The 17295-nt window shown below is 45.0% G+C and overlaps 1 protein-coding gene and 1 long non-coding RNA gene across 8 annotated transcripts in view; both read left to right on the top strand.

Annotated features, from left to right (window-relative positions):
• LOC310679981 overlaps positions 1-17295 on the top strand; it is a 169504-nt gene that overhangs the window by 77683 nt on the left and 74526 nt on the right. The gene's annotated exons all lie outside the window — the stretch shown is intronic.
• The window catches only part of PACSIN1 (protein kinase C and casein kinase substrate in neurons 1), a 71989-nt gene that overhangs the window by 48027 nt on the left and 6667 nt on the right, over positions 1-17295 (top strand). For 3 of the 7 annotated variants that reach the window (XM_083445812.1, XM_083445811.1, XM_083445809.1), the window contains 8 exons: positions 5406-5526; positions 6797-6953; positions 8653-8888; positions 9601-9756; positions 11448-11623; positions 15350-15473; positions 16112-16242; positions 16353-16546. In XM_083445812.1, the coding sequence (XP_083301938.1) occupies positions 5464-5526; positions 6797-6953; positions 8653-8888; positions 9601-9756; positions 11448-11623; positions 15350-15473; positions 16112-16242; positions 16353-16546 (1237 nt within the window). In that variant the 5' untranslated portion in view covers positions 5406-5463. Of the gene's footprint in view, positions 1-4412; positions 4483-5346; positions 5527-6796; positions 6954-8652; positions 8889-9600; positions 9757-11447; positions 11624-15349; positions 15474-16111; positions 16243-16352; positions 16547-17295 lie in introns of all 7 variants that reach the window. The other 4 variants (XM_083445815.1, XM_083445814.1, XM_083445810.1 and 1 more) reach the window with 3 other exon arrangements.

Below are 17295 nucleotides of genomic sequence, written 5' to 3'. Positions count from 1 at the left end.
ATACAGAGCATGCCTGTAGAATACAAGTCGCCATTTTCAGTTAAAGGTGGGAGTAGGGACGGCATCGGGCTGTGATGATACATGCTGCAATTGTCATCCTCCACCAGGTGACAGCTGAGGCAGGTGGATAAACAGAATCCCAAAATGGGGAATGAACATGTTCACAGAGTACAGATGGTGTCATGCTGTGTATGTGTAGGGTAGTGGGCATTAGCAGCATGTGGCTGGTATAAATTTAGCCTGTGGCAGCCAGCAATTACAGAGGGGCTGGGAAATTAAACTATTTTTTCTTTAGGAGACTTAAATTTCCTGAATAGAAGAGGGGAAGGGGAAGGAGAAGGGTGGAAAATCAGAAGCTCTGCTGTGTATGTTTGTGTATTGTGTATGTTTACCTGTGTGTGCATAGCGCATAGTGTTTTTGTGTGCTCTGGTTTCCATCATGGTGTACCATTGCTCCAGAAGTAGTTTAGTTATGCTGGCCACATGATCCAGAAAGCTTTCTGTGGACAAATGCTGGCTCCCTCGGCCTGAAAGCGAGATGAGCACTGCAACCCCATAGTCGTCTTTGACTGGACTTAATCCACCAGGGGTCCTTTACCTTTTTACCTTTATCTTATGTGTGCATAGCAGAGCATGGTGTAATGGTACAGATATGCTGCTATTTCCATGTTTGTATTTCAAAACCACAGGGAGGTAATTCTGTAATTTTTGCAGCAATGCTATTAAAACCTTTCATTTCTTAACAAACCTTTTGAATTCTGATTCTGCTAATAAGAAAGTGTGTAGATCTGTGTGGATCCTCAGGAGTCATGTAACACTTCTCACATGAGCAAATCTATCATGTGCTGTCCTGGTTTTATTTATAGTTAATGAGGCTTCACTGGTCTATGTGATAGCATGTATATTTTTCTATGTGGTTGTTAATGCGTCTTTGTATGCACACATGTTGTGGAATATATATCTCTGTGAGATGCCACACCTTGCAATGCTTGCTGAGTTTACACCCCAGCTGTGCATATTGCTTTGTTTGTTTATTACTTTGAACCCAGCTGGGCTCTGGGAGCTACAGCTGCCTCAATATGTTCTACATTGCTATGTGTGCATGTGCTGCAGTGTCAGTTGCTGGTGTTTACATGTGCAGGCATGCATTGCCAAGTAAGTCTCACTCTCTGCACTTACACACAAAGCTATGCCCCTGTGTCAACATGCAAGGGACACCGGGAGACGTTTATTTATAAGACAAGCTTGGATTGGTAGGTTCCTGAGTTATATCACTAAATCCCTTCCAGGCACTGTTAGTTCCACTGCAGTGAGCTCTTAAAGCCAGCCTTTGCAACAAGCTCAGAAGCTCCTGTAACCATTTCAGCACAGAATCCAGAAGGCTGGAGCCTTATGCCAGTCAGATCTGCCAAACGAAAGGCCCTCCCCTCCCCTCCCCTTAGCCCACCCCACCCCACCCCCAAGAAAATAAATAGTGCTCCTGCTGCAAATATAAAGTAATAGTGCTGTGCATTAATGGATGATATCCCATGCCAGCTCAGAGCATTTGTCATTACCTATTTGGTCAAGAGGTGCTGCATCTGCTTTTGGCTATCAAACTATTGGCTCAATAAATGGACCCTTCATCACCTGCATAGTACCTTAGGACTGTTCCCAAGACTGCAGCCAGCAGTCAGTGTTACAGGCTGATTGCCACTGCTCTAGAATCTGCATGGGTTGGCATTTCCTTTCCAATCACTGCTTCTGTCCAATACAGCCCTCATTTTTTCAGCCAGGATCTCTGCCTGTGCTGTTTTGCCATTTCTAAAGAGGCTCATGAAAAAAAGCCAATTTCTGGGTTGAACAGAATGATTTAAGCAAGCATCACATTCCTTCAGAAAGAGGCTTCACTTGCTTTTAAAAAAGTATCTTGTTCCACATTTTCAGGTGAAATAATGGAGACATGGAGTTGTTTCACCACACATCAGGAAAACTATCACTGTCTCTGATACATCATATGGCCTCTTTAGCCTGATACAGCTTTCTGGAAGTGGTTTTAATGGACATAGTAAGCACTAAGCACTGTTCTGGAACATGTTATCATGGCATTTGTTCAGACTGGTTCCTTGAACAAAATCTACCCCCCAAATTAACTGAGAATGTCTTAATCACAACAAAAATAATTGTGCTAATCTAGACTCAAATGTAGTCTGATTCTATATGTCTGCAAAGTATTTCGCATAAACATTAACACAAATAGTAATTAGACCCTGCAGAGGTCAGGGATTCTGTAAGTTTCAGAGCTATGCAGAGGACATTTTTAGCATTTGTAGCTGCCCTGCTACAGTTTTGCAAGAATTAGGAACCTCCAGATTGTCACCGTTTTCCAGTAAGGCTTCAGGTGCACACCGGAACATTAGGTTTGTGCAGTTAAAGTAGATTAAAGCACCCTCTTGCCCTAGGGCCACAAATCCAGAAAAGGGACATTTTACTGTTAGGAAAATAATGGGGGAAACATTGAAAAGTGTGGGAATGAATGAATTGTTAATAGGAATATGTGTAAACAGGAATATCTGTAAATAAATCAAGGTGAATGCACATTGTCATATAAGCACTCCATAAACAATCCAGACTGGACATAGGCTATCCACGACATAAGATTTGTACAGGGGCACAAAGAAGGCATCTGCTGAAATGCCTTCTTCTGCCCAAAAATTCAAACTGTAGAAGACTTGCCCATCTATTTAAACCTGGCCATCCTACACATAGGTGAGCTGGGGTCACTGACTGAGAAACCTCCCTTCCCATGCCAGCCCTGTCTCCCTCTCCCTCTCTCTCTCTCTCTCTCTCTCTCTCTCTCTCTCTGTGTGTGTGTGTGTGTGTGTACATATGTATGTTTCACAACAACAAAAGAACAAAGTTATTTACAAAAGGCACCATTATTATATGTCCAAATTTCACGCATTGGCAAAGGTAGAGTTGTTGTTGTTGTTTAGTCGTGTCCGACTCTTCGTGACCCAAAGAGCACGGACCAGAGCACGCCAGGCACTCCTGTCTTCCACTGCCTCCCGCAGTTTGGTCAGTCTCATGATTGTAGCTTCGAGAACACTGTCCAACCATCTCGTCCTCTGTCGTCCCCTTCTCCTTGTGCCCTCTATCTTTCCCAACATCAGGGTCTTTTCCAGGGAGTCTTCTCTTCTCATGAGGTGGCCAAAGTATTGGAGCCTCAGCTTCAGGATCTGTCCTTCCAGTGAGCACTCAGGGCTGATTTCCTTAGGATGGATACGTCTGATCTTCTTGCAGTCCATGGGACTCTCAAGAGTCTCCTCCAGCACCATAATTCAAAAGCATCTATTCTTCGGCGATCAGCCTTCTTGATGGTCCAGCTCTCACTTCCATACATCACTACTGGGAAAACCATGGCTTTAACTATATGGACCTTCGTTGGCAAGGTGATGTCTCTGCTTTTTAAGAGGCTGTCTAGGTTTGCCATCGCCTTTCTCCCAAGGAGCAGGCGTCTTTTAATTTCGTGGCTGCTGTCACCATCTGCAGTGATCATGGAGCCCAAGAAAGTAAAATCTCTCACTGCCTCCATTTCTTCCCCTTCTATTTGCCAAGAGGTGATGGGCCCAGTGGCCATGATCTTTGTTTTTTTGATGTTGAGCTTCAGACCATATTTTGCGCTCTCCTCTTTCACCCTCATTAAAAGGTTCTTTAATTCCTCCTCACTTTCTGTCATCAAGGTTGTGTCATCTGCATATCTGAGGTTGTTGATATTGGTAGAGAGTTAGATATAACCTTTTCAATAAAAGAGACAACAGCACTTTACTCCTTTGGATGATGCCGAAGGGTTAAGTAGCTTGCCCTTTTCACATTTCTCTGAAGATCAGTACAGATTATGTTGAAATGTCTCTAGAGAAGCCTTCCCCAATCTGGGGCCTTCCATGCAGGCTGGGGCTGGTGGGAGTTGCAGTCCAAATAATCAGGAACAAGCTTTCCCATCTGACATGGAACAGAACAGACCATCCTACTTTAGAGGAGGCAAGAAGACATGCATCAATGAATCTCGGTCATGGTATGATCCCCATCCTAAGCATAGCATTCCCTTTTTGAAGGTGTTTTGCCTTACCGTGTGAGCTGATAGTGGTTCATTCCTGACTGACAGCAGACACATCATTCCTGATGTTGTATGATGTACCCTTAGACTTGAGCAGGGCTTTGAAGAGTGATGTTTTTATGAAGTCTATAATAAGATGGGAATGTGATGGGGGGAGGGTCCAATCTATCTAAGCTGTGGTGTACATTATCTCCCCCAACCATTTCTCTCTCTCCCTCTGTGTGTGGTTTTTTTAAAAAACCGAGGACTGGAGAAAATACTTTCCAATTCCAAACACTTTCTGCCTGAATTTAATTCCTCTCTGGATTTATTGCAGACAGGGGGGCAGAGAAGGCAGACTGGGATTGTGAAGGGAAAGGCAGACAGAACTGAGACACGGCAGAAGGGTAGGGCATGCTTTGGTTTCCTAAGGGAGCAATGGAAGTACTGTACTGTATCCTTGTATTCCCAGCTTCTTCATTTCCACTAAGCCCCTTCTTGTCCCTCAAGCATCCCTGAGCGGCCCCCATTGTTTGCTTGAGAGATGGGCAAGGGACACTTAATATCTGTGACCATCTGTTCATGTGAGCATTTATGTTGACAGTAAGCGCCAGCCGCATGGGAGGCCTTCCATAGCAGCCACCTCACAGAGCTTGTTTGCAGAGTCACTGACCTAGCCTGGGATGGCAACATTTTAATAGGCTGTAGTAAATTCAAAGAGCTGTAGTAAATTCAAAGAGCCACAAAATGACCAATGGCTCTTGCCTTGCCATCTCCAGCAAGCTTTATAATTTGTATCCTGGGAGGACGGGAAGGGTACTGAAGTAATAATTATCCTGAGCATAGGAAAAGAGAATCTAGCCTTGTTTACTTCCGAAGGCTGCTGCATGGGATAGAAATGCCACTGGGATCAGCTTGTCAAACTTCAGCATATTCTGCATTGCACTGCCATTAGTGCGGATAAAGAGAGGGCGCTCCTATCTGCTTCAAATGCTGCGTGTTGTGGGCCTGGTATTTGTTTATTTGCGATTTGGCAATACCACTAATAATTCAAGGATATGGGTACATTGTATCTTGAAGGAGGCGCCTTGAAGGATGGAGGGCTGCAGGAATGTTAATTTTGCTCTAACAAGAAGCCATTTTTTTCTGCAAAGAAACCCTGAAATGTAGTGCTTATAGAGGACAAGACCTGGAATGGCTTCCACACCTGGGATGGAAGGGGTGGGTGCCATCTTGCTCTTTGCTTCAGATGGCAAAATGTCTTGGGCCAGCCATGGTTCCTTTCAAAGTCTGCATGATCTTTCTCCTCATCTTTTCTTATCCCTTGCAGTGCATGAGGTCTGCAGAGTGGCTGAACATTTTGCCATAAACCCCAAGGGCCACAAACCATGTCAGGCTCCTATGATGAGTCTGCGGCATCTGCTGAGGAAATAACTGACAGTTTCTGGGAGGTAAGAGTCCCCTCGGCACAAACCACATACGTATCTTCTGAAGAAACACTATCTGAGGAGAGAGGCAGCATAATACAGCCCCTCCAAGGTCCAACCCAAGCTTCCCTTTTGGCCTCATGCAAATGAGATTTCTGATCGGTGGTCCTGGTTGACTCTTGAACCCAAGGTTCTAGAGAAGGGAAGTCATGCATTGCCATAGGCTTTCAACAGCAGTGCAATGGATTTTGCAGAAAGAAAGGGTAGAAGATAGAAAGAACCTTCTGGAAAAAGCAGTGTTGATTACAGTTTGCTCTTCTGATGCTTTTCCTTCTAGAAGATGTTGTCCCCACAAATCAGGCGCCTTCTTAATACTTAATTTCTAAAGCAAAAGTTTCCAGAGCTCATGAGCTTCTGGGAGTCATCCTTCCAGCCTGGAATCTCTGCCTTCTAAACCTTATAATCTAGCCAGTTGTGGTTACTCACTGGTTAAAAAGGGGCACATTTTGCTGACATGGCTGGCACCTGCAGAATGGGCCCCTTATTCCGCATGGGGGGGGGAGTTGCAGTCAAAGGGGACAAAAGTGACTTTGCTAGTTGTATTAGTGTGAGAGCAATTAGTGATCTGATGGAATAGGATCATCCATCTGACCAGTCCAGGAAGTTTTGCCCTCACCTTCAGTAGAGTAAATCTAATTGGCTAGCTAGCACGGTGCCATCATCACATTCACTAAATGACCCCTGATTCACTGATAACATGTAGGGCAGCAGTGAGGAACATCTAGCCCACAGACCTAATTGGGCTTCTCCATTTGGCCAAACCAGCCATACCCTCCTGACATCAGGTGTAGGGTAGGTAAAGATGCAGCTGTGGCAAAGGGGTTTTTCAGACAGTGCTGATCAGCAGGTTGGCAACACTTGCGAAGCCCCATGCACATCGCTTTTCAAGCACAGACAACCAGCTGATTGTTGGTGCTTGCAAAAGCTCAGTGTACTGCACTTTGCAAGCAGTGATCCGCTGACTTGCGTGGCACTGTATGTGGCTCCTTGCAAGCCCCCAAAAGCAGCTGATCATGGGGGCTGCAAAGAGCTGTACAGGGTGCTGTGCTAGCATAAACAGTCATCGGATTAGCCCCACCCACATGTCAAACTTGTGGCTCATGTTGGGTTGGAGAGATAAGAATCTGTTATTGCTTTTGCTCTCCTGGTTGCTCAGAGCCAGGCTGATCTCCAGGACTATCTCTGGGACTACAGCTAGTCACTCTTACCATGCAGCTGTTCATGTGTCTGACAGGTAGGGAACTACAAACGGACGGTGAAACGGATTGATGATGGTTATCGGCTGTGCAATGACCTGATGAACTGTGTCCATGAGCGGGCCAAGATTGAGAAGGCATATTCCCAGCAGCTGGTCGATTGGTCCAAACGGTGGAGGCAGCTAATAGAGAAAGGTATTTCTCCTCCCTACTGGGGTGGGGCAGAATGGGGAGAGCAGATGGGAAATGGAAGAGACAGGAACAGCAATTTGCAAGGTGGCATCAGTCCTTTCTCCCCACCCTCTGTGTAATGTAGAGGAAGAATGTTTCCCCAGGAATTATTTTAGATTAATTATTTTCATCTAATAGTAAAAGCTATGCTGGGGCCCTGTGAACAAGTTGCTGCTGCATGGGCCTTCCCAGACTATTAGTTGTTTATTCAGAAATTTATTGTTTCCAAGTACACATTTGGCCCAAGAAGCTTTCAGTAAACAGATAAATTAGAATAATAATGCACAACAAAGCCCAACATATTAAGTTATTCATAAAATGAGTCAGATCAGCTAAACACAAGAGTAAACACAAGAGTTTTATAAATCTCACTTCTTTCTTGCAGCTGATGAAATGCATGTTTACAAAGATGCAAGCCTTACTGTGTCCAGCGGGACGTACTCCCAAATAAGTGTGCATACAATCACAGTCCATTGTTGATGCATATTAGTGCAGACCCAGTGCCAGCAGCAGCATGATACCCTGTTCTGTATAACTACAGGCAGCATGGAGAATAGCCTCTAAGTTGTGTCAGGATGTAGTGGGCAAAATTAGACCTGATGTGAGAGGTCAGTGATCAGGAACTCTCCTGGGTGCTTTTGGGCTGCTGTTTGTTTGTTTCAAGGCCAATAGTCCAATGCAACCTCTTTCAAGCCTGGAGGTGGTCTTGAAACTTTACTCAAGAGTAGACCTATTGGAATTGGTGAAAGTGAGAACCAATAATTTCAGAAGGTCCACTCTCAGTAAAACTGAGTTGAATACTACCCTCCATAACTGACACTGGGGAAGTGGGTGGTTAACACTCCTCTGGTACCAGTTCCCCAATCTTCCAAACAGTCACATGGACCTGTTGATTACACACAATAGAGAACACAAACTCCTGGGAAATTCTGTTTTTTGGGATTTGGGTGGTATTCAATTAGTAGCCCTCCTTTGACAAAGGTATTGATCATTGAAACAGGAAGGGGGGGGGAATTTGCTGCCTCCCTCTAGTGTAATCCACCCCCCCCCAAAAAAAAGAATTGCTCCAGACTGACCCTCCTACTCCTGTCTATTGGTCAAAAAAGAATAAGAGGGAATGTGTACTCCACTGCACAGCTTTCACAGAATTAAAGAGAGAATAAAGAAAAATGCACACAAAATGGTTTGGCACATAAGATGGAGGGGTTGCCTTGCTGATAATGTGGGTGGGTCCCCTGCCTCAATAACTATCAACTGCAAAACTATTGCACAAGGAACAGTAGTCTGGAAATGCTCTAAAACAGGGATGGGAACCTGTGGCCTTCCACACATTGTTGCACTGAGATTTCCACCCTCCCCGACCATCGGCTATGCTATTTGGAGCGGATGGGGCTGTTGCTGAATCCAGCGGCACCTGGAGGTCCACAGGTTTCTCATCCCCTGCTCTAAGAACTAGAGTGCCTAGATATTGTTCAAGTCTCTTGTCACTATGTACTTCTCAGTTCTCTGCCACAGTGTTCCAACCAGCAAAATCGCAAAGGTTACAGTCCCTTAATGTATTGTGAGTGCATTATGAGAGTGTGTACCCTGCAAGGGAGGAACAGGGTGTTATTTCAGGATGCCCAATGGTCACCCCAGCCTTGCTGGTGCTCTCGGTACATAGGCCCACAGTACGGCAGTTTGGAGAAAGCGTGGATGGCCATAATGACAGAGGCGGACAAGGTGAGCGAGCTGCATCAGGAAGTGAAGAATAGCTTGTTGAACGACGACTTCGAGAAGGTGAAGAACTGGCAGAAGGATGCCTTCCACAAACAGATCATGGGAGGCTTCAAGGAGGCCAAGGAAGCAGAGGATGGTTTTCGGAAAGCACAGAAACCCTGGGCCAAGAAGATGAAGGAGGTAGGAAGGGCTGGAGGAGGAGAGAAGGGCAGAGTGACTCATGAGGTCAATCATTTTATGGAGGAAAGGAACCCAACAGCTTCCTTGGGCTGTGACTGAGAGAGCATCCCCATCCCATTTTAGCCACAGAACCCTAACATGGGATGTGGGCAGGAGCCTGTTTTATCTTAAGGGAATCAAGTCATACCTGCAAGATAATATAAAGATCACAATGTGTGGCACAAAAAAGGATCATGTTGCATATGTATCCAGTGTCTGTAGAGCCCTACCTTCATGGTTTAGTTTATACTTTCATAGACCTAGATGGGTCTCAGTGTAGCTAAGGGACACACACACACACACCTGGGAAGTAAGAAGTATTTGCCAGTTCTCTAGTAAACTACATATAGCTGTAAACCACATAATTTGACTTTGTAACAAGAAATTATAACAAGAAAACTCAAGTTTCTAGTCTTCATGCCTACAGAGAAAGCATTGCTATGTCATTGTGCAGTTTACTACAGTAGCCAAATTGGGTTTGGATTTTTTGAAAGCATGGGCAATGGGCTTTATGAAGGGGGTGGAGGACTTGTAATGGAGAGGAATTGTTTCAGGCAAAAGTGAGCATTTCTGGCCTCAATCTTACTGCAGCAGTTTCATAAGAAACAGGAGATAGGAATGTTGTACTGGGCCTCAGCAGTCACCCTTTCCTTCTTTTCTCAACTCAAACCAGCTGGAAACAGCCAAGAAATCATATCACCTGGCATGCAAAGAGGAGAAGCTCGCCATGACCCGAGAAGCCAACAGCAAAGCTGAGCAGTCCATCACTCCAGATCAGCAAAAGAAGCTGCAAGACAAAGTGGAAAAATGCAAGCAGGATGTGCAAAAGGTAGGAGTGACCACCAAGGATATAGACAAATTGACACACATGGAAATCTGAGAAACACAACCATCTTCACATGTAGATAAAGGCGCAGACAAAAAAAAGTAACAAATGCACGCACAATGTTTTACAGTATGTGCATGCACACTCTTACACAAACATGAACAACCTTCTAATACATTCACTTCCTCATCCTTACACAAAAAGCCCTTTATCATCCTTGTCCCTCTGCATGCCTGCCCCCTCGTCTGTTGTGCTCTCATCCATATTCTCTTATCATTTTGTTTCTCTCATACAGCAGTTCAAATCATCCTCACATGCATCCACTCATGTACATCCTACTCATCTTTACACATGCACTCCTTTTCTTGGTCACATGATGGAGGTGTTATTGACAGAGCAGTGTGGAGCCATGCAATTCTGCTTTGGTCCTGCTTGCCCTTTTTCCTCCCTGGTCATCGACACTGCAACGTTCTCAGTAGCACCCAGGGATGGGGGAACCAGTAGAGTTGGGAAGAAGTCCATACTCCTACTTCCAATGTGCCTTGGCTTTGAGGAAAGCTTTACATATGCTTTGGTCCTCTGTAGCTGGCTTACAAAATTTTCACTTGCTCAGACAGGAGAAGCCTGCAGCAATGGGCAAGATCACTAGGTTCTCTTCACCAACAATTCACTTCCTACCTCGCTGTTGCTTTTATGGCTCTAAGGCAGTGGAAAATAGTGTGGGCATGATATCTCCTGCCCTGTGCAGCATCTGCCAGTCTCTCTCCTGCCTCTCCCCACTGCTGTGAGGTGAATCTGGTGACCTACTTGCTGCTACAAAGGAGCTGGAAAAATAATTCCTCCTTAATGCCTTACTGCCCCACAGCTGGTAATGCAGTTCTGGGCACTGGGCAGGATTCACCCCATCAGCAGCTTTCCTTGACTCTCCTTCTTGCTGTATCCCCTAAAATTGGTTCGGGGGAGTCAGGAGAACCACCAGAACAGCATGCAGGAGGAGAGGATGGGGGATTGTTCCATTGCTTCCTTAATATAAATACATAATTTTTATTTATACCCCGTCCTTCCCGGTTCAGAAAACCGGGCTCAGGGCAGCTAACAACAAATTTAAAACACTTAATTGATGCAACAAAAAAACATCATAAAATACAGTATAAACCGTGAATAACAATAAATTCAGAATTCAAAAATCAATTTAGGGGGGAAATCCATCCAATAAACATTAGATGATCACCAGGGCTAGCTGGCTATCCACTGTCTGGTTTCTTTCATGTTTCTGAAACATATACGCTAACTGAACCTCTTTATCAGGTCTTGATACAAGTTCATGCATGGCTCTTGAGCAGTCCATAGTGAACTTGGGACTTCTGTTCCCATCCATTTCTGTAATGAGTTTCATCAACAACACTTATTCTTTTCTAAAGCAATGCCACAGAGCCTTCCAGAAGTCTTCTCTATAGATGGCTGCAGCTGACTTAAATTAATTTTAATTCAGCGCTGCTCTGAAATAAGCCTAGGCAGTCAAAACCTTACATGGTGTAGGTCAGTGTTACTATATTGAAAACAGTGGAACTAGATGTGTTTAAGCACACTGAATATCCAGCCCAGAAAGCCTGCCTAGACAGGACCCACTGTGGGAACAGGGTGACGTTCTCAGTAACTGGATCTTAATCTGAGTCCGCTTTTTGTGTCCACAGACCCAGGAGAAGTATGAAAAGGTGGTGGATGAGCTTAGTAAGTGTACCCCACAGTACATGGAAAGTATGGAGCAGGTCTTTGAGCAATGCCAGCAATTCGAAGAGAAGAGACTCATCTTCCTGAAGGAGGTGCTGTTGGACATCAAGCGGCACCTGAACCTGGCAGAGAACAACAGGTATCATATTTCCCCGAGGTTGCTTCCAGGCCACCTGTTTATTGAGCATTCATCCACATTTGCTTGCACAAGGTTTGCTGGGAGGTTAGACAGTGTTGGCTATTTATTGTGCATTCATTCTGATGTACTTGTGGAGAGATTATATGACATTGTAGCAAGCAATGGTCGCCCCACACTTTCCAGTGTGTTTTTCCATCACTTTCCTTATCACAAAAAGTCTGATATTGAGGGGGAAAGAAGGTTTCTTGTGCAAGAGCATCAAATCAACTTTTAACTGGGTAACATGAATTTGCCAGAATGCGGTTGAATCCCACCTGAAAATAGGAGCAACCTGGAAGTGCCCTGAAACTCTGAAACAGCCCTGTAGAAAATGCCCCCGTGATTTATGTGAAAGGGATAGTCCTTGAGTGAGCACTTGGAGCTTCTTCCCAGATTTGTCAATTTCCCTTTCATTCAACTGCATCTGTATGGGTGCGTCTTCTGTACCCAAATCAGCATTTTAGCATCATATGGGAACTATGGGGGGAATTCTCTTAAGAAAACACAACATACAAGAGTCATACACTGGCATTGCACCTTGGGCAGTCTGCACTGGCTCCACTTTCATCTCTGGTTACCATACAGACTGTTCCATGACGAGATCAGTAGTTGCTGGGGTGAGGAAAGTTCTCATTTGCTAGCAGTCTCAAGCAGAGGCTAGTCAGCCATCTCTTGTAGATGCTGTAGCTCCTGCATCGAAGAAGCTGCTCAAGATCAGGGATTAGAGCCCTTTGTGAAAGTAATGTTTGAAGCAGCTTACACTTCTCCTTTAAATAAATGGGTCTCTCTCTCTCACCTGCTTCTGTCTACCTACTTACAGGAGAAGCTCAAACTGATTCAAACAGCACTTTTGCAAAGCACTTTTAGAGAGTTCCTGTGGTCCTATTTCAGACTCTGGAGGCTGAAGCAGGAACATGGGACTGTCTTAAAGTCTTTGAAAAAGGAGGCACATAAAGGAGAAGGAGGCAGCTGTTTCAAACAGTGTTTTTGCAGGCTGAAATAGGAGCATGGAGGCTGCCTTAAAGCCTTTTGCAAAATAATTTTGCACACCGGTTTTCTTTCTGGTTGTTTTTTTTTTTAATTCTCTAGGTATTTACAGGTGTCCCACAGGCCTTACAATGTGAGACCCTCTAGAACACTGCCTGCAGTCAGCTGAAGTTGTAGAGTTGTTAAAGCAGAGAATGTTGGATTTAAAAAATGCCTGAAATGAAGCATTTAACTCTTAAAAACATTCTCTGCTGCTCTAGAGCTCTTAAATGTTCTGCATGCAGCATTTTGGAGAGCCTCAGTTCTTGAGGGCATAGTGAAACAGATTTATAGGAAAGCAGAACAGAAAAACGCAGAAATAAGGTGACAGAGCAATGGAAGGCTTTGGAAGGACCCTGATCTGACTTGGGGAGGTTATTAATACTTCAACTTGGGGGGGGGGGAGTCCCTTAAAAGAATAACTCCAATTCCCCTTATTATTCAGCCTCCTCACAGAGCTGATGCACACCCCTGTCTAACACCAATCTCAACCTGCTGCACATGTAGATCCAGCCATAGAAGGAAGCTGAAGAGAGAAGTGTTGCCATTCTCATTAACAAGCTTCTAGTATATCTGTCAGGGCAGCAAGGGGATATTCAGTGGCAGAAGCAAATTAATTCACAGTCCCCAAACAGCCAGTGCAATGTCTGAGCAGATGCGTTAGCAGCAGCAGTGTTTATTTTTCAAGTACCAGAAGCATGTCTGGTTATTTTATACATATACACAAAATTTGAACTGAATAATTGTGGGGGAGTTGGGTAATGTGTAATTTAGTAAATTCTCCATCTACAGTTGGGGAATATGTATGTGTGTGTGTGTCAGTGAGTGAGTGAGTGAAAGAGATCTCGGACTGCCTTTTTTTAAAAAAAACAAAAATATTTGATATATTATAGATATTGTTTGGAGCTGAGGCCTCCAAGACTGGGAGAGATGGCTCTCAGTATTCCAAAATCTGTAACCGCGGATGAGATGACAGTGAGTGTGTGTGTTACTGTGCAAGCTTGGAGCTTACCAAATGGTGGCTGTGGGTTTCAAATCTTGAGAGCCACCCTAAACTAGGAGGAGGCCTACTGGAGCGCATAAAAACATTGGGATATTTTTCCTTTCAGAAATTCTATACAGTGGTACCTCGGTTTGCAAACTTAATCCGTTCCAGAGGTCTGTTCTTAAACTGAAACCATTCTTAAACCGAGGTGCGCTTTCCCTAATGAGGCCTCCCGCCATCGGTGCCCTTCCACCGTTCGGATTCCATTCTTAGACTTTACTTTCACAAACCGGGACACTACTTCTGGTTTTACGGCATTTGTAAACTGAATAGTTCTTAAACAGGGCTGTTCTTAAACCGAGGTACCACTGTATTAGCTAATGCAGCTCCCGCACCCAGCAACAAGCTCCAAAAGTTCTCCCTGCTGTAGGAGCTGTAGCTAGAAATCTAAGAGGGATGAAAGCCTGAGCCACTTTTTATGGACTGTCTAAATAATTTTCATAAGCGCAAAGTATGTTTCTATCTGCATCTTGTGGATAGATTGGTATATGTGAGGTGGTGGACAAAATGCCATTCACAAGACCACTGCAAGGTAAAAGTTGGCTTGGATTGCACAATCCTGAAACTAATCAGAGTGCAAAAGGTCATAAATGTGTCAGAAGCTAAATTGATTGATTGATTGAAAAAACTTCTACACTGCTTAATAATTCAGAATTTTGAAGCAGTACACAAAAATATAAAATCATATATGCAGTAATACAGTTTTCTCCATCTCCACAATGGCCAACATAATATACCAACCAATATCAATGATAATGATTCTTATTGATTTATTATTCATACCCTGCCCATCCGGCTGGGTTTCCCCAGCTTGGGTGAACAGGAAAGACTTTGGAATCTGCCAAAAACATATAGCAGTGATATGATACACCCAGAGGATAGCTCCTCAAAGACAGTAGGAATAAGCCCCAAATAAAGAAGGTATCCCAAATAAGAATGAGCCATCATTGATTAAAGGTGAAGAACCTGAAAGCTGAATCACATGATCTCTCTGAAATTCCACAGAGATATTCTGTGAAAAGGAAGGATTTCCCATTCCCTGATGTCCTTCTAGCTGCAAGGTAGAATGAAGGGACTGTGAGCGAATCATAGCTTAAGGCCTCCCACTTTGATACCTTCCAGTAACTTCTCCATTCATTACTGCTAAGGAAAATGGACTATCCTTAGAGACAGATATTTTACAATCTTACTTAAACAGCCAGATTTTTTGGTAAGGATGCTCAGACACCTCTATAATGAATCACAGATGGCATAGCAGCAAAGTCACACTGCCATCCTCCTTGCACTTCAAAGCCAGCGCTGGTCCAATTTATGTGTGCTGCTTGCGCCCCCTTGTGCTTAATTAGAACAATCTGAGTGCTCAGATTTCCTTGGTTATAGATGATGAGCGCAAGAGGCTGCCTTAGCTCAACGTGGACTGCACCACTAGCAACTCTCCAGGGTTTCACAGATAGAGAGGAGCCTTTCCTAACCATATCTTAAGATGCTAAGGATTGGACTTGGGAGCTTTTGTATGAAAAGCATGTGCAACAGCCGTTCCCCAGCTGCTGCTTTTGCCACATTACTCATGCCCAGTATTAAGAGGTGTGTTTGCTTGTATGTCTGTTTGAAACAAGCAGTTATGCTAAGGTGTACCGTGAGCTGGAGCAGACCATCCGCGCAGCCGATGCGCAAGAAGACCTACGGTGGTTCCGCAACACTAGTGGCCCAGGAATGCCCATGAACTGGCCTCAGGTAGAGGTAAGAAACTGTCCTCTTACGCCGAAACCAGGGGTGGCTGCAATTCTGTAGCTCAGTATAATCTACACCAGGGTTTCCCAGACTTGGGTCTCTAGCTGTTTTTGGACTGCAGTTCCCATCATCTCTGCTAGCTTGGGATGATGGGAGTTGTAGGCCAACAACAGCTGGAGACCCATGTTTGGGAAACCTTGGTCTACACTGACTAGAAGAGTCTTTCTGGGATTTCAAACAGAGTTGTCTCCCATGCCTACCTGGAGATGCAGTTGATTGAATTTGGGACCTTCTGCATGCAAACAGGTTCTCTACCACTGTGACCCTTCGCTTTATGTCAGGTAGGCTGTAGCCTACAGATTCAACAGTTGCTAGCCTCAGTGGGTCTCTTGAGCTTTGATATTCAGAGAAGCAGTTTGCCACCGAATGCTAGATGCTGAGGAGCAAGAGCAGGAGAGGACTACTGCCTATGTGCCCTGTTTTTTTGGATTTCCAGAGGCACCCAGTGGGCCACTGTGGCAGAAAGGAAGTCAAGATTAAATAGGCCTTGGTCTGATCCAGCAGGGCCCTTCTTATGATTAGAACTGGGGGTTAGGAGAGCAGTGCAAATCTGTTAAGAATTCAATGGTACATTTCCTTGGCTGCAGGAGTGGAACCCAGATGCAGCAGCACAACCAGTAGCAAGGAAAGAGAAACCTCCAAAAAAGAATGAAACAAGCAACGCATCCAATGCCAGTGGGGGTGGGGAGGTAGCAGCACAAGCTGGCGACCGCGGCAGGTGAGTATGCCAAGAATCCTGGGAACTGGAGGCCATAGAGTGCCATTGTGGTTAGCCATCTCCAGGGGCTTTGTGCTATCGGTTCTCATGGTGCCCTATTGCATTGCCAGCGTGAGCAGCTATGAACGTAGCCAAGCCTACGCTGCCGAGTGGTCAGACGATGAGGGCGGCAACACCTACAACTCCAGTGAAGCCAATGGTGGTGCCAACTCCTTTGAGGAAGAGCCAGCTGCGAAAGGCGTGCGTGTACGAGCTCTGTATGACTATGACGGGCAGGAGCAGGACGAGCTGAGTTTCAAAGCAGGTATGTCTTAAGATTTGCTAAGTGGCGATGGCTGAGATGAACAGATGACAGATTGCTGCCTGGGCTAGTGCTATCTCACGGATACAGGCCACAGCCTCCTTGTTGTCTATGCTCTGGTAACCTCAAGGTTAGATTACTGCAGTGCGTTATACGTAGGGCTGCCTCAGAAGACTGTTCCGAAACTTCAGCTAGTGCAGAATTCAGTGACCAGGTTGCTCACTGGACAAGACAGGTTGAGCATATTAAATCGATCCTGGTCCAACTGCACTGGCTACCAATTAGTTTCCAGGCCCAATTCAAAGTGCTTGTTTTGACCTATAAAGCCTTAAACAGCTCAGGGTCACCTCTTTCCATATGAACCTACCTGGACCCTGAGATCATCTTCTGAAGCCCTCCTTTGTGTGCCTCCTCCTTGAGAGGTCCAGAGGCTGGCAACACGAGAACGGGCCTTCTCTGCAGTGGATCCCCATCTGTGGAATGCTTTCCCCAGGGAAGTTCACCTGGCTCCTCCATTATACACCTTTAGGCACCATGCAAAACCCTTCCTCTTTATTCTGTTTGTTTTATATAGTTATTTTATCCTGTGAACCACCCTGAGACCTGCAGGTATAGGGCAGAATGCAAATTTAATTGATGGTGGTGGCGGTGGTGAAAACATCATAGATGTTCCTGCAGCTTGTACATATGTGCTCTCAGAGGTGCTGCCAGGTTCGGGAGGACTTCAGACAAGACACTTTCTGTAGGGTCCC

Source organism: Podarcis tiliguerta (genome assembly GCF_965153285.1).
Source record: "Podarcis tiliguerta genome assembly, chromosome: 6".
In the NCBI taxonomy this organism is placed as follows: Eukaryota; Metazoa; Chordata; class Lepidosauria; order Squamata; family Lacertidae; genus Podarcis; species Podarcis tiliguerta.
This window is presented reverse-complemented; position numbering and strand designations above follow the sequence as displayed.